Source organism: Geotrypetes seraphini, chromosome 4 (assembly GCF_902459505.1).
Source record: "Geotrypetes seraphini chromosome 4, aGeoSer1.1, whole genome shotgun sequence".
NCBI classification, from domain to species: domain Eukaryota; kingdom Metazoa; phylum Chordata; class Amphibia; order Gymnophiona; family Dermophiidae; genus Geotrypetes; species Geotrypetes seraphini.
Window position 1 is genome coordinate 211,925,726 of NC_047087.1, and position 22,568 is coordinate 211,948,293.

Consider the following 22,568-nt stretch of genomic DNA (forward strand, 5'->3'; position numbering starts at 1 on the left):
TGCAAATAAATAAAACCATACAGAAATCCTTTGCAATAATGAGAAACCTGAGACAAGTCCGGAAATTCTTTGAAAGATCACAATTCCAGCTCATAGTGCAATCCCTAATCCTAGGATTGCTAGACTACTGCAACATCCTCTACCTCCCCTGCCCTGCCACGATGACCAAGCAACTACAAACAATCCAAAATACTGCTCTGAGACTCATCTACTCACTGAGGAAACATGATCATATCACAGAAGCCTACATCAACTCACACTGGCTACCAATCCAAGAAAGAATACTATTTAAATTCTACTGCATGATATTCAAAACCCTAAATGGAAACAGCCCAGCCTACCTAAACAATCGCCTCATCCAAGCAACCTCAACCAGACATAGAAAAACGCACTCCCCTTTCACACCTCCCCCGATCAAGGAAGTAAAACGGTCAAAACAATACGACGGCCTCCTAGCCACTCAAGCTGCAAGAATGGATAACCAAATCTCCAACCTACTGTTAACCACCCCAGACTACAAGATTTTCAGAAAACTAATAAAAACTATACTCTTCAAGAAAGCCCTGAAACAGTCCTAACCACACCCACTCTTAAAACCTCTTACTCTTAACAACACTTTTACCTATCAAATGCTCTCTAAAACCCATAATCTCACCATATTCTTACCTCCTAAAGACCTCCAATTCCCTTTGGTAACTCTTTATCCAATGTTTATTACCTTAAAAAATTCAATGTCATCGCTTATCCAACTCCTTTTAATTTGTATGTAATTCCTGTTTTTTTAGTTGGAATGTAATCCGCCTTGAACCGCAAGGTAATGGCGGAATAGAAATCACTAATGTAATGTAATGTAATATGAATATAATGGGTGTCTTTAGGGGTTAGCGCATGCCAATATTGCGTTCAATATTGGTCGCCGTACCTCAAGAAGGACATGGCAGTACTTGAGAGAGTCCAAAGGAGAGCAACGAAACTGGTAAGAGGGCTGGAACACTGCCCATACGCCGAGAGGTTGGATAGGCTGGGGCTCTTCTCTCTGGAAAAAAGGAGGCTCAGGGGAGATATGATAGAGACCTTCAGGATCATGAGGGGCATAGAGAGGGTGGATAGGGACAGATTCTTCAGGCTGAAGGGGACAACAGGTACGAGGGGGCATTCGGAGAAACTGAAGGGAGATAGGTTCAAAACAAATGCAAGGAAGTTTTTTTTCACCCAAAGGGTCGTGGACACCTGGAATGCGCTACCGGAGGAAGTGATCAGGCAGAGTACGGTACAGGGATTCAAACAGGGATTGGACGGATTCCTGAGGGATAAAGGGATCGTGGGATACTGAGAGAGGTGCTGGGATGTAACACAGGTATAGAAAGCTAACCAGGTAATAAGTATAGAAACCCAACCAGGTAGTGCATGTGCAAGACCGGAGGGTTAGGACTTTGATGGGAAGATAGGACTCAATGGGAAACCAAGGTGGCAAGGGGGCCCCTTCTGGTGATTCAGACAGGTCGTGACCTGTTTGGGCCGCCGTGGGAGCAGACTGCTGGGCAGGATGGACCTATGGTCTGACCCGGCGGAGGCACTGCTTATGTTCTTATGCCCTTTAATGAAGTTCCCCCTAAGTGCCACTGAATATCAGATGCTGAGTTGCTCTGCAGGATTTAACTGGGCAGGGCCTTCTCTCATCTGATATTCAAAACATAGAAAAATGATGGCAGATAAAAGGCCAAATGGCCCTTCCAGTCTGCCCATCCAAGAGTTTCACAAGTGTGTATACTGAATGGGATTTCATTTTAAAGCAAGTACAAAATACATGGATGCACGGGCCCCTGCCCATATTTTAAAGATCACAAATACAATGTAACTGAGGCCCTGCAAGCCTCCATAGCTAATTTCAAAGTTACCCCCACCAGTTTTAGGCTCATTTACTATTGAACTGCTATAAAAAACAAACAAACCTGGTAGCAAAGGCATTTTTATGGCTGGCAACCAAGTATCATTACAATTTGTATATACATACACTAAAAATCAACCAGGCTCCCCACTATAAGACTGCTAGTACATTATATGTCTTGCTAGTACATTATGGATTCTAACATAGCTTTAAATTAAGTTTCCGTTTTACTTTCAAAAATCAAACCTAGGACGCATCACTCCATTACTACCTCCTTGTTTCCTTTCATTAGGACCATGCTCTTTAGAATTCTGTAGTACTGTATTCTATTCCTGTCTTGAACACTTATCCTTTCTATCTATGCCTGCTAATGGTATGCAATCTAGGAAACCAGGCATGGCCAGGATCTTATTTCTATCACATCTCAGATTTCATTCCTTGCTGCATTCCATTTCTTAAATGTGAAGTTGTAGACAAACCCAATTAATAACTTGCATATTTACTACCTACATATATAGATCTTCATTTAATGTTTTGGTCAGACAAGATCAGTGGTACTATTCTTCATTTTCCAAGCTAAGAGAAACAACTGTGTATTGCTGGCACTGTACAAATAATGAAAGTAGATTCTCAGAGAATTTTCAAAACTTACTGTTTCTTGCTGATTATCAGAATGGCTCAACCATGGTCTTTTCCAAGCTTCCTAGCAGTCTCTGCCATGCATATGTAGTACAATGAGGTCATAATTATTAAAATGGTAGTAAAATGTGCTCATTAATATTAAAAGGAGCACTCAGGGCGATTCTCTATCATCGCTGGTTGATTCCTTAACCTCGTTGTACCACATTTACATGCAAAATTTTCCAGCAGGGTCTGAGCTATCTTAGCCTTACTTTGCAGTCAGTGTCTGAGCGCCGATTGGCTCAGGCACCGACAGGAAAGTAAGGTTTGACAGCTCAGATCCTGCCATCCCTCCTCCCAAATTAAAAAACAAAAACCCACTGAATCAAAGATCGGCAGGAGAAATGCCCACTTCCTCCCACCGCCAGAATCGCTTCAAACACCTGACAACCTTCCAACACACCTGGCAGGAGGGATGCCCACACTCTCCCACCCTCCAACAACCTTCTGCTGGCAGGCCCGCTTCTTCAAAATGACATTTTCCCCTTCCTGGTGCATCTTCCTATCAGACTTAGGCCCATCTGACTTAGGCCCCTCCCCAGGTGTCAGTGGGAGAGGGAACATTTCTCCCTGCCGGTCAATCAGCTGAGCTAGCAGGACTCAGGAGACCTGTGGCTCAGTTGATCAGGGCAGGAAAAGCAGCTTTGACAGAAGGGAGAAGCAGTGCTTAGCGATTGCTCTTCTGAGCAAGCGCCAGGCATAGTTCCTTCCGCTCCTTACTAGTGATTTTCTGCACAAATAGCGTGCACATATTTGTTTGCTATTATGCTGAGATTTGCCCGTTAAAAAAAAAAAAAAAAAAAAAAATCGCTCCCACTACATCAACTCGTCAGATTTTACCAGCGAGTTTTGAGATTCTTTCCCTTAAGTCTACAACTAAAGCAATAGGTCAGTAAGCCAAATGGCTTAGAAAAGTAAATCTACAATTTATGGAAAAGTTCAATTTCTTTCTATATCTAATCTAATCTAATCTAATCCTTAGGTTTGTATACCGCATCATCTCCACGTTCGTAGAGCTTGGCGCAGTTTACAGTAGAAGAAATAGGAACTACAACAGAGGGTTAGAGATAGAAGTGTGAAGAAAATTTAGAGGACTTGGGATGCCAAGATATAAGAGTTTCCTTGATTCCTGAGTTGGAGGGAGACTTACATTTTTGAGAAAAGCCAGGTTTTCAGATGTTCGCGGAAAACTTGGAGAGAGCTCAAGTTCCGAAGAGGGGAGGTAAGGTTGTTCCAGAGCTCAGAGATTTTGAAGTGGAGAGAGGTCCCTAGCTTTCCTGTGTGGGAAATGCCTTTTAGCGAGGGGAAGGATAGTTTTAATTTGTGGGAGGATCTGGTGGTATTAGGGTTTGAGGAATTCCAAGAAAGAGGGATAAAGGGAGGGAGGATACCGTGTAGGATTTTGAAAGCTAAACAGGAGCATTTATAGTGGACCCTGGCGATAATCGGAAGCCAGTGGAGCTTGGCCAGGAGCGGGGAGACATGGTCAAATTTACTTTTAGCGAAGATGAGCTTGGCCGCGGCATTCTGAATCCGTTGGAGTCTGTGGAGGTTTTTCTTAGTTAGGCTTAAGTAGATAGAGTTGCAATAGTCCAATCTGGAAAGGATGATGGATTGGACAAGGAGGGTAAAATGTTTTTGATGGAAGCAGGATCTAACTTTCCTCAGCATATGAAGGCTGAAAAAGCATTTTTTTACCAAGGATTGGAGGTGGTCATTGAAGGACAATATGGAATCGATGGTGACACCCAAGACCTTGCTCGAGAACTCAAGCTGCAGAGAGGAGCCAGAGGGTAGTGGGATGGAGGTGGGTAGGTGGCCTAGTTTTGGGCCGAGCCAAAGAAGTCTTGTTTTGGACTCATTCAATTTCATTTGCACAGTGTGGGCCCAGGATTGTAGGTTCGTTATACAAGAGGATATGTTCTTAGACAGGTCGGTGAGGTTCGAATCGGTCTCGAGGAGGACGAAGATGTCGTCTGCATAAGTGTAAATTGTTTCAAGGGGGGATAGGTGGAGGAGTTTTAGGGAGGACATATAGATGTTGAAAAGGATAGGAGATAGTGGAGAGCCTTGCGGGACTCCACAATTCGGTTTCCAGGGGGAGGATGAGGTGCCATTCATGTTAACAATGTATGAACGAGAGCGGAGGAATTTAGAGAACCAATCTAGGACTGTGGAGTTGATGCCGATCTCAGAGAGTTGGTAAACAAAAATATCATGGTAGACAACGTCGAAAGCAACGGAAAGGTCAAATTGTAGGAGGACGGCGAACTTGTTTCGAGAGTGAAGTTGTTGAACCCTTGAAATCAGGGAAACAGTAGGGATTCGGTGCTGAAGTTAGGACGAAAGCCATATTGATAGGGTAGAAGAATAGAGAATCTCTCTAAGTATGATGAGAGTTGGGTAGAAGACTCTAGCATCTTGGTTAGGAGAGGGATATTTACAATAAGAAAACATAAAAAAATTTCAAAACCAAGTCATACTGATGAAAAATACCATTTGAATATTTCAGTAGAAAGATAAAAAAATAGAATTTCTTTTAATACCATGCTAATCAGCAAAAAAAGGGAGAACCCAAGGCAGAAATACTTGCATGATGGGACTCAACTGCTCTCAACTATCAATAGGAAGAAAAAAAAGTATGTTGCTGTAACAAGAAGTTGTTCCTTCTCTATAGCAGGACCTATTAAGTGGAACCAAGTGCCTATTGCTTTAAGGATAATGATCAAGACATCTTTTAAGATGCAGTTAAAAGCATTAATGCAGACAAAAAATGACTTAAGTATGTATACTGAAGTGTCCACAGCTGCCTACATTGAGATGTGTGTTTTGATGTCATGGATAATGTGCTTGATATGTATATAGGCAGTTCCCGGGTTAAAAATGAGTTCCGGTTTTTAAACCATTCTTAAGTTGAATTTGTATGCAACTTGGATTCTGTACAGGACACAAGTCTATAAAAACATTAAATATTAAAGAAAAAGTCCCAAAATAAAATACTGCAGTTTAAATAGAAAGAAGAGGTTTACATTTATTTTCGTTCTTCATCCATGACACTGTTCCCTCTCTATCACCACATCCAACATTTCTCCCTCATCTCTCTCTTCCCCATGCATCTGTACCATATGCCTCTCCCACCACCATGTCCAATATTTTTCTTCCATCCTATGCCCAACAATTCACTTTTCTTCATTTCTCCATGTGCACCATCTTTCCCTCTCAGACACTCATGCCCAACAATTCTCCTTTTCTAATTCCTTCCCACCTCAGCATCTCTTTCCCTCACTTCTTCTATCTATGTCCCATATTCGTGCTCCCTCCCTTCCGTGTCCCAACGCAACCCTTCTTCCCTTCCTATGCTAACGCAGTCCCTCATCATCCCCCTCCATTCCACGTCCCAAATTCATGCCTCCTAGTTTTACCTCTGGCCAGATCCCTCCTTCCAGCCGTGGCTTCTGCACGTGGTCTGCTGGTCTTTGCGAAGCCGCGATCGGAGGCTCCTGCACGCGGTCTACTGACCCGGAAGCTTTCCCTCTGACGTCTGTGTCAGACAGAAGGCTTCTGGGTCAGCAGGCTGTCTGCATGAGCCACCAATTGCGGCTTTGCAAAGACCAGGGGACCATATGCTGGAGCCGCCACTTGCAGCTTTGCCAGCAGAAGTGCGGCTGGGATGAGGGAGCCGGCCAGAGAAGATAAACATCCGTGGGAGACACGAATTTAGGACTCAGAATGGGAGTGGGGGGGGGGCGCGAGATGGATGACAAGGGGCGCGTTGGAACATGGAAGGGAAGAGGGGCACATTTGGAAGGGAGGAAGAAAGGGCATATTGGCACAGGGAGAGTGGCACTGGTTCATAAGTACGAGTTCGACATAAGTCAAGCATTCTTAAACCAGGGACTGCCTATACAATCATAATGTTTTCATATTGTGACCTACCTAGATTTCTAATAGGAGGGCTGTAAATATGGTTAAATACTTGGTAAGATATCTGGAAGGGGTTCTGAGTTTAGCTCGCACTTTTTTCATTTGTAGCAGATGAATTACATTCAGATAAGACTGTATTTTCTTGTTCCTGGAGCACTTACAATCTAAATTTGTACCCGAGGCAATAGAATGTCCCTACGCCCTAAGAAGTACACTTCCCCCTCCCCATTCGCGGTTTCAACACTTGCGGTTTCACAAATTCGTGATTTTTTTGGGGGGGGAGGGGAACCCCCATATTTTATCACATTACCGCCTCTCTCACGCCTTCCTCCCGGCATCCCGGCCTTACCTGGTGGTCTAGCAGGCTTTCGGGGCAGGAGCGATCTTCCTACGATCCTGCCCTGTGTAGATCGCCAATAGGAAATGGCTGCCTTGAGCTCCCACCATAATCTCGAGAAACTACAGGAACTCACGGCAGTCATTTCCTCTTGGCGATCTGCACGGGGCAGGAGTGTAGGAAGATCGCTCCTGCCCCGAAAGCCTGCTAGGCCACCAGGTAAGGCTGGGATGCTGGGGGGAAGGCGGGGTGGGTCAGAGCCGGACCAGAAGATATTTGTGGTTTTTCTCAATTTGCGGTCTGGCTCTGCCCCTATCCCCTGCGAATACCGAGGGAGAAGTGTAACAGTATAGCAGAATGGTACTTATATCCTGTTCATACAGACGACAATCAGGTTTTGGTGCTCTCCAGCTAGCAGGCTGATTGGAACCTATCCAAAGTGTATGACTAGAGAATTAGGGACTCATCTGAAACCTGTTTCTCACTGGCCTTCTGCTAAACCAGGGGTCTGCAACCTTTAAGACATAAAGAGCCACTTGGACCCGTTTTCGAAAAGAAAAAAAACTTGGAGCCGCAAAACCATTATAAAACAAATCTAACACTGCATATATTGTTTCTTATCTTAATGCTATATACAGGATCACTAAATTGAAAATAAAATCATTTTTCCTACCTTTGCTATTTGGTGATTTCATGAGTCTCTGGTTGCACTTTCTTCTTCTGACTGTGCATCCAATCTTTCTTCCTTTCTTTCAGCCTCCTGTATGTTTCCTCTCTCCCAACTTTTTCTTTCTGTCTCCCGGTTCCCCCTTCTTTCTGTCTCCGTGCCGTCCCCCAAGCCACTCGGTTTGCTGCCACCGCAATCGGGGAACAGCTCCCAAGCCACCGCCGTCCCAAGCTTTCCCTGCATAAGTGTTGCGCTGACCAGCATTCTGCTCCCTGACGTCAATTCTGACGTAGGAGAGGAAGTTCCGGGCCAACAAGGCATTTCTCCTCATTCCATCCAGCCTGAGCCCCATCTCTCCTTGATCCAGCATTTCCCTTCTGTGTCTGTCAGAATTACCATTCCACCTATTTTCCAGCATCACCCTTCTTTGTGTCCATCTCACCTATATCCCTATCTCACCATTTTTTCAGAATCTTCATTTGTCTCTGTCCTTGTCTTTACCCCATGTTCACCATTTGCCCTTTCAATGTCTTTATCTCCCCCCCACACACACACTTTTTCAGTATTACTTCTATGTCTCTATTTCACCTCCTCTTCATGTTCCCTCTGTATCTCTATCCTTATTCAGTAGGTCCTGCTTACTCTTTCTCTTCTTTGTGTCACTATCTCCATTTTCAGCTTTCCCCCCTTTTCCTTTGTTATTGCACCCTGTAGCCAGAATCTTTCCACCCTCCCTCCACTCCGGCCCAGCCCAGTATGAAATATTTCCTTTTGTTTCCCTCCCCTCTCTCTTTCTCTCTCTCTTCTCCTCCCTCACCCACGAGTCCTGCATCTGGCCCTCTCCCTTCTACCTGCACCTGGCAACACCCCCCTGCTCCGCGGCTCTCTTCAGCAACTCGTCAGCAGCAGTGATCAAGACAAGCTGCCGACATCGAGGCCTTCCCTCTACGAGTCCCGCCTTTGTGGAAAAAGGAAGTTGAAACAAGCGGGACTCGCAGAGGGTAGGCCCCGACGTCAGAAGCTTGTGTCGATCGCTGCTGCCGAGTTGCCGAAGAGAGCCGCGGAGCAGGGGAAGGGAGAGGGAGATAGGAAGGCTGTAGATCTCCGGAGCATGACACCGACCCCGGCCAGGATGATTTCTTTTTCAGGCGTGCACCTTACAAGTCCAGCGTCGCGGCGGGAAATAGCCATGCTGAGCAGTGAGCTCAGCACATACACAGATGAAAGCCTTGCTTGCTGATTGGTCCGGCGGCACGGCGGGGCGGGGCCGCCGGACCAATCAGCAAGCAAGGCTTTCATCTGTGTATGTGCTGAGTGGCTATTTCCCGCCGCGACGCCGGACTTATAAGCTGCATGCCTGCGTGACACACTACCGGAGCTGCAGCAAAGGTGGAAAAGAGCCGCATGCGGCTCTGGAGCCGCGGGTTGCCGACCCCCGTGCTAAACCATCTCTCCCCTTCAAGATGCCTGGAACAAATTGCCTGACATGATACGTCAGGCTCCATATCTGGCAGTATTCAAATCCAGACTCCAAGCCCACTTCTATCGAAGATGCTTTCAATTTCAAACTCCAACCCATCTAAGCACCAATATGTCTTATCATTCCCTCTGTAATTCCACCATTTGAGCACAGTGTATTGATGTACCTTATTGTTCAGTTTGTCTGTGTTGTAGATTGTAAGCTCATTTCAGCAGGGAATGTCTCTTCTGTATTTTGAGGTACAGCACTGCATATGTCTAGTAGTGCTATAGAAATGATTAGTAGTTGTAGTAGTAAAGATAAAGTGTATTCTTCCTCTGATTTTAAAAATGCTGTAAGATCTAGTGTCTGTTGATCTTGTACCATCTCATGATGATGAGACAAAAATAAAGAAAACAAACACAGCCTCATCACATCATAATGCCTGGAAATATGTCACAGTGCTTCCCCTTACAATTTTCAGTTTCATTTCACTTTATATCATTCTTGAGAAAACCCCCAAATGGAAAGAACCAATTCCCAAGTTATTAAAATAGAAACTTTAACTAAAAATATTTACTTCGTGTTTAAAACTTTATTTCACAGATGTTCATAATGCTTATTCTGAACTTGCATGTCAGGATTTCTTGAGTGTATGAAGACTCTCCTTTTTATTGACATTCCTTGTCATCCTGCTAGACCAGTTCAGACAAGTGAAGTTAAGCTCCCCCAAGCAGCAAATGGAGCCAGAGAAACTGGAATTTCACCTGTATATGAAGTGGTGCAGCAGAACGGCGGACTACTTGGGACATGGTCTATGGGTTCTGTCTTCTTATTAGAGTCTGTTGGTTTGAAAATGCTCACAGGGATCAGTCAACAGCTCTTTTCCTCTCTGGGGCATGGAGGACTGATCCTCCTCCTTAGGCCCCAAGTATCAACCCATGGGTTATGGCTGGACTGCTGGAGGTCTCAGAGGAGAGACCCTCCCCAACAAAAGTTCTGGGTCTAGTAGCCATAGTTCTGGCCCAGGAAGATTAGAAGGATTTCAGCTTATTCCTCTCTCTGCTTGTTGCCCCCTTCCACCTCCTTCTATTCCCCTCCCTCTTGTTATGGGGGAGGAGACAAGAAATCTATTTGGTTGGACTTACTGCTTAAAATAGTAAATCCAAACCTTTTGGCTATGATATTTTTTGTATTTACTTTAACCCCCCCCCCCCACATTGCTCTTAGTAAGCCAACTAGTAGGGCATTTATCTATGACACTGTTTAATTCTCTGTAGAATCATTAGCTTCAACTGCTCTGAAAATCTTGAAGGTAAAATGTCAGCAGCAATACCTAGAAAGTTTAAAAAAAAACTTTCCCTTCATTGTCCAAGGGAGAAATATGGTCATTAAGAACTTAGTTTTAAATCAGAAGGTCCGGTGACAGCATGAAGGTGGAAGTGGGGGTGGGTGAGAGAAGAAGTTCTCTATTTGGGAAAATCCCTCAAATTTTCAAACACATCAAATGCTAAAGAGAATACAACTCATGGGACTGAACAGCAGCTGACCACACTAACACACCATCCATCTAAAACATGAAAACCATGTGGACTTGAATAATCAAGGAAAGATGAGAAAAGCTTTCAGTTCTTGTCAGATGATTTCTTCCTCTTTAACACCTTAAAACATTAAAACTTACAATCTAGCATGTTTCTTAACTATTCTAGACAAAACCGTCTTGATTTCTATCCTTTCTCTTCCCCAAAAAACCTTAAACACTCATCTTCTTTATCAGCACTTGTAATACTGTAATGTAATTTGGCAAGTAATCTTTTTCAGTATGTATACTTTTTGAAAAGTTTATTGGAAGAAATGAAAAACAAAAAAAAATGTATGAACAGCATTCTTAATGATTCACGTAAATAAAGTACCATATATACTTGAATATAAACTGGGATTTTTAGGGGTCCTGGTTTATATTCAGGCCAGCACACCCTCCTAGAATTATTGCAGGCCGCAAGGCTCTGCACCCTGCCCTCGTACATTCTCTGCCAATCCCTCCAAAGGCTCTGCACGCAGCCCTCCTCCCTCTCTTCCTGTCAGGCTCTGCACCCATCCCTCCTCACTGTCCTGTCCCCGTACCTCCTCTACCAATCCATGGTGGTCCAGAGGTGCATCGGGCAGGAGCGAGCTTTCCACGCTCTTGCCCCGCTGTTAACGCGGTCAGTGGTGGCTGCCGTGAGATCAGGTGTCTTATGTTGCAGAGCAGCACTGAGCAGGAGCATACTTTGGTGTTCCTGCTCAGCGCTGAGCGGCTAAATGACTGGCTCTCGCGGAAGCCAGTCAAGAAGCCGCTCCTGCTCAGTGCTACTCAGTGACAGAAACAACCTGATCTCATGGCAGCCACTACTGGGTTAACAGCGTGGCAGGAGTGTGGAACGCTCGCTTCTTCCCGCTGCACCTCTGGACCACCAGGGATTGGCAGAGGAGGTACGGGAACAGGGCAGTGCGGAGGGCTGGGTGCAGAGCCCTGCAGGGAGGGGCACTTGAATATTAAGCCACCCAAATTATATTCGAGTCAACAATTTTTCCTCCTTTTGGGGGGGGAGTAGGGGAATTAGGGTCTTGACCTATATTCGAGTATACATGGTATTCATTCCCCCCCTACCAATTTCTGAACATGTTGCTGTATTTTGCATGTGAGCTTCCAGACTAGCACCAAATGGCCATGGCGCATACCATGTGCACTCTCAAGGAAGCACAGCACTGTCTGACACTGGCACTACTGCCCCCAGAACGGTGACAGTGGTAGCCAGCTTATAGCAACAGCACTTTTCTCTCCCAGCAGTGTAACACTATCATGAGCACGGAAAAGCAACGGATAGCTGACTTACTGCTGGAATTTTAGGGTGGTGCAGCCAGAAATGAATTTTTTTGAGGGGGGATGGGCAATATTTCACATGGATGGGTGATAGGCAGAAATACAATCAGCAAAAGCAAAAAAAACCCCCAAAAAACAAACAAACTCTGCACTTGTGCAGAAAGACAATGCCAAGTACAAACAGAAGCAAAGTCATATATAAAATTCAACAAACAAAAAAGAAGACTAAAAGACACCAGTGAAACATGCTCATATCAACAATGTGGAGGCTTCTTGGGATATTTCAAGGCTCAATCAGCTTCACACAAGCTCAATTTTACAAGCTATATAAAACATGTGAAGTTTTTGTCTGGTTGGGGACCTTGTTGTGCTGAAAGTCTTCTGGGTTTGTTATATTTGTGACCAGTGTTTGAAGAGAGAGTAACTGCATTGATGGTTACTGACTGTTTTAAAGAGGTCTTTCTAGGGTGCTAGACACCCCATTTCCTCTTACCTACCTCACCTTGATCCTTCACTCCTCAAAAATGTAAAGCATACTTTAAGTTGGTGGGGATCCCCAAGCACAGCCAGATGATAAAATACAGATTCCACAGTATCAGAAAGTGCAACAGCACTGAGCTGATGACACAGGCACCATGAGCATGTTCAGTTTTTGCCATGAGAACTAACCACACATGTGGTACATGTAGTATCAGCAGCTTAGTGCTGCTCAGTCCTAGTGTCAACTAAGATCTTAGTAGCAACTTCATCTCCTATTTGAAGGCTAGAAGGGAGGGCTCTTGTTTCCAGTGATAGTTAAGTGAGGACCAAAATCTATTAAAGCCAAACACCACCAACAGTTCTGTTCTTGGAGAAGTCAGAATACAAAATTCAGCATCTTCCTTCTTTAAGTGCTGGCATGCATGTTTATAATTTTTTTGTCCATTTATTTATTTTTGGTTGTTTGGGGGAGTAAAGGAAAGAGTAGTCTGTTCTGTGAAATGACATTAATGAATCCTGATCTGGGCACATGATGAACAGGGTCTGAAAAAGCAAGACGCACCTGTGGACTTGTACAGCATTCCTGTCATGGTGCCAGCAGCTATTGTGTTTAGATCATCTTCTGCTCCCCGTGTCTTCTCTATGATGACTCCAAAGGCGCTATAAAGCAATGCTGTGAAAGATATACAGTATTGAAAATTCTAAAGGAAAACAACAAAGGAACAATCTAATTAAAATGGTTAACTGCTGCTGTCAACAGGTTAGCAGTAGAGAGCAACAATTCAGCATTTGCTCTCCTAATTAGTACAGCAGTGGGGAACAAACATCGACACAATGAGGCATGTGCCATTTTGTTGTATAGTAGAAATTAAAAGTTAACACCTGTCTCAGACTGCCCTTTACCTCTTCCTAGCTCCTCCTGCCCAATAAGATTGAATGAATGACTGGCGTGGGGTAGATGGGGATTGGGTTTAAAAGGGGTTTTCCTGTTGTCTTTTCTTGCGAAATGGGTGTGGTTTAACTGTTGAAAAAAACTCAACTGAATTACATAAAAATAAAAAAATCACATCCCACACCATTTACACATATAGCAATATACTTTTTGTTTTCCAATAATGAAAATATATAAAAATGGGAAACTATCTGTTTTGATCTTGCCAAATAGAATAAAGTATGGGACATTGGTGAAAACCAAATAACCCTGCATGCATGTCAGCATAGGGTTTTGTTAATGAGCTGACAAAAGATGATTTCAGATTATATTAAAATTATTAATATTATACAAATAAGAGTTGATGAAGTTTAAATAAGTTTAAAATAATTATGATGTTGAAATAGATTTGAAGCCGACGAGGAAGCTTGTGGCTATATACAAGTTTATATCTGTTGAAGTATTTCCCACAAGAGAGCCGCTTCTGAGATCTTCTTATGTTCTATATATGTATACACATTAAAAGAGCAAGCTAGATGTATGTTAAATATGAGTCTACATAAAATAATGATGTAAAAGTATGTCTGGCAAGATTTAATTAAATAGGACTCTATATGTACTTGTTGTACTTGATTCAAGTGAGAGCACATTAAGCTACAATCCTTAAGAACTGGAAACCAGTCTGGTTTTCAGGATACCACTAAAGAACACATAAAAGACACCTACACACAAGTAAAACAATATCATAACTACTTATTTAGCAAGGAGATTCCAAAATCTAAATCAGTCTGTGCCCCCTCCCAGCTTCTGTGGAAGAGCAGATTCCTAAAGAAGTTGCATAAATTAGAAGCTGTTTTAACTTCAACAGGTTACCACAACACAAAACTTGCTAGGTCAAGTGAAGAAACTTGCTGAACAGTTCAAGTCAGGGCTATGAAGAGCTAGTCAGCAAATTTAAGCCTTGCTCAATCTGCGACACATTAATAAGATTGTTTAATGTTCTGATTGTTGGGACAAAGTGCACATTAACATTTTCCCACATGCAAGCCTGACCTGAGCAAATGCTAACAAAAACAATGACTGCAGACATCCATAAATATTGATACGAACTGTCTGTTAATGTGTCACTCCAGTGTCCTGGCCTTTAACCTTCACTCAGCAAGAACATGCAACTTTTCAGAAAGTCTTTGCCCTCCTCCAACCCTTTAAATCATGGCTTCCCAAGTCCGGTCCTCGATATCTACTGGCAGGCCAGGTTTTCAGGATATCCACAATGAACATGCATGAGAGAGATTTGCATACCAAGAAAGCAATGCATGCAAATCTCTCTCATGCATATTCATTGCGGATATCCTGAAAACCTGGCCTGCCAGTAGATCTCAAGGACTGGACTTGGGTAGCCCTGATCTAAGTTAATGGCTGAGGCAATGGAGGATGGGCCAACTGTCACAAGGGGCATCAATGAAAGAAGATTTGAACCTGCTTCCCCATAAACCCTATGACATGCAGTGAAAAGTAAAAGAGAACCAAGATATCAGTCTGTGCCATAGACATTTAGTTTATTTCCAATCTGAAAAGCTGGCTGTACCCTATGACTGAAGCCAAATAAAACTGTGTGATGCCCTAGAGGTCCAGAACAGTGATGCACCAATGGAGAGGTCATGATGCTAAAGTCAGGTTTTGTGATCCACAGCTTGGAAAGCTTTGTCTTAGTGCCATTGTTTACACACTCTTTCCTACTGCTCAGAAGTGAAACTGTAACCCTCACACAGTCACAAATCAGATGGTTTTTGCCATTTTCATCCATGTAGAGGAAATAAATATTGTAATACAAAAGAGCCAATTACCATATCTACTCGAATATAAATTGATATGGCCTTTTTCCTCCCAACAAGGAAGAAAAAGGTTGACTAACAAACCGAGATTAGAAACTTGAGTAATCCTGGTGACAATCTACAAAGATTAAACATCCTGGCCTTAAAGTTTTATCACAGTTTTTTTTTTAACTTAAAATATTTTTATTAGTGCAAAACCACAAAACATTTACATTAACAGCAGTTTAAACAATATCTGCTAAGAATGGGCAGAAAAGCATCATAAACCCCTATTGTTTGTAATGTATGCTGGAAGGAGAATGTGTACCATGTGCCAAAGAAGATGCAATATTTATTGCACATGCTTTTGGATGGGTATTGTTTACAACAGTGTATCGCAAACTGAGTGCCTCCTGAGATTTCAAGTGTGCCACGGCACACTGAGGAGGAAGAAAAGCGCGCCAGCTGACTTGTCTCTTACTGCGAGGCATCTCCTGTAGGGCCAGCGGTTCACGTGCCAGCACTGCATCTTCCTGCTGCTGCCGCGTTTCTCTCTACGCACCCCCCCCTTACAGACAGCATCTTCCTGCTGCCATCACGTTTCTCTCTGCGCATGCACCCCCCCTACAGGGAGCATTTTTCTGCTGGCGTCGTGTTTCTCTCTGCCCCCACCCCCCAATCATCAACGGTAGCTCCGTGTGCTTTTTAACTTGGTCACACAGCTGCCACTAGGATTAATGTAGACGTGGTTTCATCTGGGAGCCTTTGCTGGGCCGGCCGGCCAGCATCATTGAAATGGGCCGGCCTAGCAAAGGCCCCGAGGATCCCGGATGAAACCGCATCTAAATTAATCCTAGCGGCAGCTGTGTGACCAAGCTAAAAAGCACACAGTGAGCTGCCGTTAGAGATAGGAGAAGTACTTCTGGACAAGAAAGGAGGGAAAGGGAAGGGAGAAGGGGTATTGCAGGACAGGGGGGGAGGATGGAAGGGAGAAGGGGTGCTGCTGGTCAGGGGGCAGGGAAAGGGAAGGGAGAAGAGGTGCTGCTGGACCTGGTAGAAGGGGAGGGAAAGGAAAGATGCTACACACTGGAGGGGAGGGTGAGATGGTAGATGGGAAGAGAGAATATTAGCTGTGAGTGGGGTTGGGGGGATGGAAGGAAAATTGTTACAGGAAGAGTGAGAATGATGAGAGAGGGAGAAATGATGCATGGGGAAAGAACATGGGTTGGGGAGGGAAGGAAAGATGTCACTCGAGGGAAGAGGCAAGGAGAGAGAGAGAAAAAAAGTGTGCAGGAGGCAGAAAGGGTTGGACTCATGGAGAGGGGATGGATGGGGAGGACAGAAAGGAGGGAAATAGAAATGTCACATTTGGGGGGGGAGGAAGGAAGAGAGGGCAGAGTGTGAAAAGTTGGACTCATGGAAGGAGAGAGATATGTTGGTTGGGGGGGAGGGGTGAAGGAGGACCGGAGGAGAAGAAGCATGCAGGAGAAAGAGACGCCAAACTACTGGGAAGGGGGAGGGGAAGGAGGGAAGGGGACTGGACTACTGGGAAGGGGAGGGACGGGGAGATGCTAGACTACTGGGAAGGGGGGAAGGAGGGAAGGGAAGAAATGCCGGACTACTGGGAAGGGGAGAGATGTTAGACCATGGAAACGGTGAGTGAAGGAGAGAGAGGAAGGGAAGGTAAGACTTGGAAAAGTAGATTTTGAGAAGAAAGCTGAAAAAATTGAATGTTAAAGTTAATGCCTAAGATGGATGCAAGGCAGAAAGTGAAGGAGAGAAAAACAGCCAATGAATAAGAGGACACTGGAAACATAGTTAAAAGTGCAGAAAAATAAAGTCATCAGACAACAAAGGTAGGGAAATATGATTTTATTTTCAAAATAGTGATTGAAATGTGTCAGTTTTGAGAATTTATATCTGCTGTGTATATTGTGTGTACATGAAAAATTAATGGAAAAATTGCATTACAATTAGTAAAGGGGCGGGATCTGGGAAGAGCTTGAGTGGGTGTAGGGTGGAGTTTGGAAGGTCTGTGATTGGGGTACTCAGTTGATATTTGTTAGACTTCCCTGCTGGCACGCCCTACTGGCATTTCAGGGCCTGTCTGGAGGGTCTCTGCGCTTGCGTGGATGTTGACATGATGTCACACATGCGCATGATGTCATCACGGTGACGTCCACGCACTTCCGGGTGCCTCGAGCCATGGTCACTACCTTTAGTGAGCCCCGCTCGAGAAAGTTTCAGAGACACTGGTTTACAGTATCGCTACCTTTGGAAGTCAGGTGTGGTTTTTATACAATAGGCACATCATGTTCCCCCTAAGTGCATTTACAGCCTAGGGGCAACCTGTTATACAATTACCCTGTCTGTTCAAAGGAAAGCCCTACCATCACAGTGTACAGATCAGGGGTGAACATTTCAAAACACTTTATATAAAAGGGCAGTTGGTATTTTAGAACAACATGGTCACTGTGGTGTCAGTACTTTAGAAAGATATTTTTGGAACGCCATACCTATGTGCATTATTATAGTCCAGTCTATTAGAGTCAGAACACACACCAGTGTTAGAAAGCATGGACAAAGGAGGAAAATTTGCAGTAGGACGAAAAAGATTTCCTTATTATGAGCGAGATATGGGAGCTAAGCTTGTCAGTCTCGAGCGGACGACCTAGCAAAATTCTTCAATGAAAAGGTTGCTACTATAAGAAGCTCTTTTCCATCAGCAGTCACTTACAATTCTCTGGCACCCAGCGACACTAACCCTATCCCAGTAGGCAGATCTTGAACAGTCTTTGAGCATGTATCCGAAGCCCAGGTTTCCAAACTGTGCCACAAATTAAGATCCTGCAAATGCGCCCTGGACCCATTTCCTTCTTACCTATACGAGAAAATTCCCACGCAGGCTCTCTCATCCCTCACCAGACTTATAAACTCTATCAGGCCTATTTTCCATAGAAATGGGACACATTACCCTGACCCCATTACTGAAAAAAGCCGATCTAGACCCATCCTCACCATCTAGCTATCGTCCTATAGCAAATATTCCTCTCCTGACCAAAATGCTAGAGGCTATCATATCTACTCAGCTCTCATCTTACTTAGAGAGATTCTCTATCTTGCAAATATGGCTTCAAACCCAATTTCAGCAACGAATCCCTACTAGCCTTATTAATATCAAAAGGTTCAACAACAAAATCTTGTAATAAGTTTGCTGTCCTATTACAATTCGATCTCTCTGCGGCCTTTGATGTTGTCCACCATTATATTCTAATTTACCAACTTTCTGAGATAGGCATTTATTCCACAGTCTTAGACTGGTTCTCGAAATTCTTATGATCCCGCTCTTACACTGTTAACATGAATGGCACTGTTATGTGGAGTCCCGCAGGGTTCACCTCTGTCCCCTATTCTTTTCAACATCTATGTCTTCTTCTTCTGATGTACAAATTAACTAAGTAAGGAAACTTAAAGAAATGTCCAAATGAGTATAAACACCAAATAATGAGGACAAAACTGTATTAAATGGATTTTTTCGCTAGACCTCAAACAAGTACTGTGCTGTAAAGTGTTATAGAGTGCTATAAAGGAAAGGCATTTATCTTTATGTCTGACGGCTGCCCAACCGCTTCACTCCTAGTTTCTTTAGGGGTTATGCCTCCTTTAATACAGAAATTGTTTTTAATTAGAAAAGCCCTTACTTTGAGCCAAAAATGCCACTATTTTTAGCACTACAGAGTGCAGTTGGGCAGCTGTCGGGCATAAAGATAAGTGCCTTTCCTTTACAGCACTCTATAGCACTTTACAGCACTCTATGCACTTTATATTTATACAGAGCCGGAGGAAAATTAATCCATATAAAAGATTAAACGATTTTATTGCACATGCTACTTGCTAAGACCAATGATGAAAACACCACCCCAGTAAGGGTACGAATGGAAATTTAAAGTAGTACCTTGGGTGTTTGAGGTCTAGCGAAAAAAATCCATTTAATACAGTTTTGTCCTCATTATTTGGTGTTCTTTGAAACTCTTCCATCTAGCTCCCTTTGAAACATATACATATGCAGATGACATCCTTGTCCTTCTTGAGATAGACTCGAACCTCACTGAGAATATAATAGCATGCATAACGGAACTCCAATCTTGGGCCCTCACTGTACAAATGAAACTGAACGAGCCCAAAGCAAACCTACTTTGGCTTGGCCCAAAATTAGATCAGCTACTCACTTCTCATTTCTTCTGGTCCCACACTGAAGCCTGAATTTTCAAGCAAAGTTTTGGGCATCATTATTGACTCTACACTTTCCTTCAATGACCATCTCAACTCTCTGGTAAAAAAAGTTTTTTTTAAGTCTTCACATGTTGAGAAAAGTGAGATCCTGCTTCCACCACCAACATTTTGCTGTCCTTGTACAATCGATCATTCTTTCCAGACTGGACTATTGTAACTCCATCTATCTAAGTCTAACCAAGAAAAGTCTTCAAAGACTTCAGCGGATCTAGAACACTGCGGCTAGGTTGATCTTTGCAAAAAGTAAATTTGATCATGTTTTCCTGCTTCTGTCAAAACTTCACTGGCTTCCAGTAATTTCTAGGGTTCACTTTAAATGTGCCTGCCTAACACTTAAGATCCTACATGGCATTCTTACTCCCCTAATTCCACTATCTTGGAATTCTTCGAGATCTGACACTACTAGATCCATCCAAAAACTGAGGCAGCCATTCAGAAGTGGCCTGTGCCCACACAGCAGCACGCTTGTGCGCTAGCCCTGACACCCCAGTAATCAGCAGGCAGCCGCCCTGCGAAATACCAGCGACTGGCACAATTAGGAAGTGTTGCGGGCCCAGGCATTAGCGAGCTTGTGCGCCATGGGCCCTGACAAGCAGCAGGCAGCCGGCCACCAACCTTCACAATTTAAAGGAACTGCAGGGATGGAATTTAAAGGTTCTGGGGGGTATGTAAAAGTCTGTTGTAGGGGAAAACACTCTCCAAGGTTTCAAGACTAAGCTGGACTAGTTCCTGCTAAACTGGGACGTATGCAGATAAGGCTGGACTCATTTAGAGCACTGGCCTTTGAACTGGGGGCCGCCGTGTGAGCGGACTGCTGGGCAGGATGGACCACTGGTCTGACCCAGCAGTGGCAATTCTTATGTTATGATTGATTGGGGGTGGGGGGGGGGGGGTCAGAATTTAAAGGTGCTGGGGGGTAGGTATAAGTGATGACTGATTGATTGGGGGGGGGGGGGCTGGGACAGAATTTAAAGGTGCTGGGGGGTATGTAAAAGTGATGATTGGGGGAGCTGGGAAGGAATTTAAAGGTGTCGGGTATATATTAGTATACAATTTGGTTCAGAATGGGTTTTTTCCTTGTTTTCCTTCTCTAAATCTGGGGTGCGTCTTATGGTGAGGTATTTCTTATGGAGCGAAAAATACAGAATATGCACCAAGCAGTTGTAAATGTGTTTGCATAGGTTTCCTGGGGTAGTTTTGAAAGCAAAATTATGTGGCAAATACATGTATGGGCATTTTAGATCCTGTAGTTAAAATATTTCAAAATCTTCCCCCAGCAAACAATTCCATTATTACTGAAATAATGTTTCAGAGTAAAGACAGAGTGCTTACCAGTTGGTGCTCAAGAAAGATGCTGCCACAACGCTGAATAAAGCTGTGATCACTGATGGTGTATACTGATCTGGTGGGGGGCCCTGAGCATCTGTGCTTGCTCAAGGCCCCACTCAAGATCAGCATACACCATTAATGGTCACAGTTTTACTTAAGCAGCTGCTTTCTTCAGCATCAACTGATAGGCTGCTAGCTTTGGGGGGGGGGGGGGGGCAATGTATGCAGAACAGCAGGCACCTGTGTCATTTGGAGGAAGGGCAGTGTGTGGAAATCTACAGCCAAGGTGGTCATCGTGGGTTCACTGGAGGAGGAAGAAGAGGATAGCCACACTAGTGGCGGCTCAAATGTAAACAGAGATCCTAATTTTTAGGCCATTTTTGGCCTCAAAATCTTGGTTTATATTAGTATATATACTGTAGGCTGTTTTAGCTATAAATCTGAACCTGCAGACAAGCATTTGACATACCTATAGTATAGTGCTGGGAAATATATGTGCGCTTGCAGACTAGCACTAAACGGCCATGTCAATGCCGCGTGCACTCTCAAGAAAGCACAGTGCTGCTTGTCGCTGGTACCAGCTGCCTCTGTAAAAGCAACAGCCGCAACCAGGTACTGTGACAACACCTCTCTCTCCCAGCAGTGTAACACCATCACAGCCACAGGAAAGTACCGGATAGTTGACTTAATGCTGGCTCTGTCTGACCAAACCTTGCAGAGAAAGTAAAATTCATCAGGTAATGATGGACACTTACCCAGAGATCCTAATGTATTTGCCCAGAGCGCTCCTTGCCTTGTAACCATATTTAAAATTCTGGAAGAGAGAGAGATACAGTGTATAAAAAGACAGCATTAATATAATGGAGATTTCTTACAGTGTAATCAGCCAGAATGTGTGTGTGTGTGTGTGTGTATACACAGCAGAGCTACTCAATTCTGGCCCTCAAGATCCACACACAGGCCAGGTTTTCAATAAATACTGAATGAGAGAGATTTGCATGTACTGCCTACTTGGTATGCATTATATAGCTATAGTTCAGGCTCCTCTTTCCCACATATATCACTGTGTACTTGCTCACATTAAACAATCTGTCATTTTGATGCCAAGTCTCCCAAGGTCCTCTTGCAATTTTTCACAATCCTCTTGCAAGTTAACAACTTTGAACAATTTTATGTCATCAGCAAATTTAATCTCACTAATTATTCCCGTCTCTAGATCACTTTACTCTATCTATAGAATACTAGTATAACAAGGCAAATACGCACATGTTTTAGAAGTAACCACTTACACCAGCCACAGAGCACGTGCTCACAACTAGACTGCAACACACAAAATTATAGTACCATATATACTCTTTATAAACCCAGACTTTTGGGCCTTAAAAATGGGGGGGGGGGGGGGGTCTGTTTTACTACTACTACTACTCATTCCTATAGCACTACTAGACATACGCAGCACTGTACATTAAACATAGAAGGGACAGTCCCTACTCAAAAGAACTTACAATCTAGTCAAGACAAACTGCACAAGGCGACATATCGATACAGAGTGCTCAGTGGGAAATTACAGAGGGAATAAGACAGATATTGGTGCTTAGCAGGTAAGGGAATTATAAACCAAATGTGGTTTATATTCAAGTCTCACCATATCAGACCCAGCGCAGGCCTCTCTCCAGGCTTACCTTAAGCCCTGGTAGTCCAGTGGTGAGCCAAGACAGAAGCAATCCCAACCCCCCCCCAGGTGAGATGTCAGTTCCTGACACGGTTGGCTCTGCACCTATCAAGCCCCCCTCCCGGACCCAGAAGCCTCTCCCTTGATCTACCATAAACTCTGATGGTCCAGTGGTAAGTTGGAGCAGAAACGATCCTTCTATGCTCCGGTCTATGCAGTCTCGCTAGTAA

At 43.9% G+C, this 22,568-nt stretch overlaps 1 protein-coding gene and 1 non-coding gene across 4 annotated transcripts in view; both read right to left on the minus strand.

Moving 5' to 3' along the window:
* The window catches only part of TIMM23B (translocase of inner mitochondrial membrane 23 homolog B), a 92,136-nt gene that overhangs the window by 34,271 nt on the left and 35,297 nt on the right, over positions 1–22,568 (minus strand). For all 3 annotated transcript variants that reach the window (XM_033942320.1, XM_033942322.1, XM_033942321.1), the window contains exons 5-6: positions 21,422–21,480; positions 12,862–12,972 (exon numbers count right to left, since the gene is read on the minus strand). In XM_033942320.1, the coding sequence (XP_033798211.1) occupies positions 12,862–12,972; positions 21,422–21,480 (170 nt within the window). The remainder of the gene's footprint in view (positions 1–12,861; positions 12,973–21,421; positions 21,481–22,568) is intronic.
* Positions 11,635–11,839, minus strand: LOC117360173. Its single transcript, XR_004539381.1, has one exon. It is a non-coding gene; the product is annotated as a small nucleolar RNA SNORA74 (small nucleolar RNA).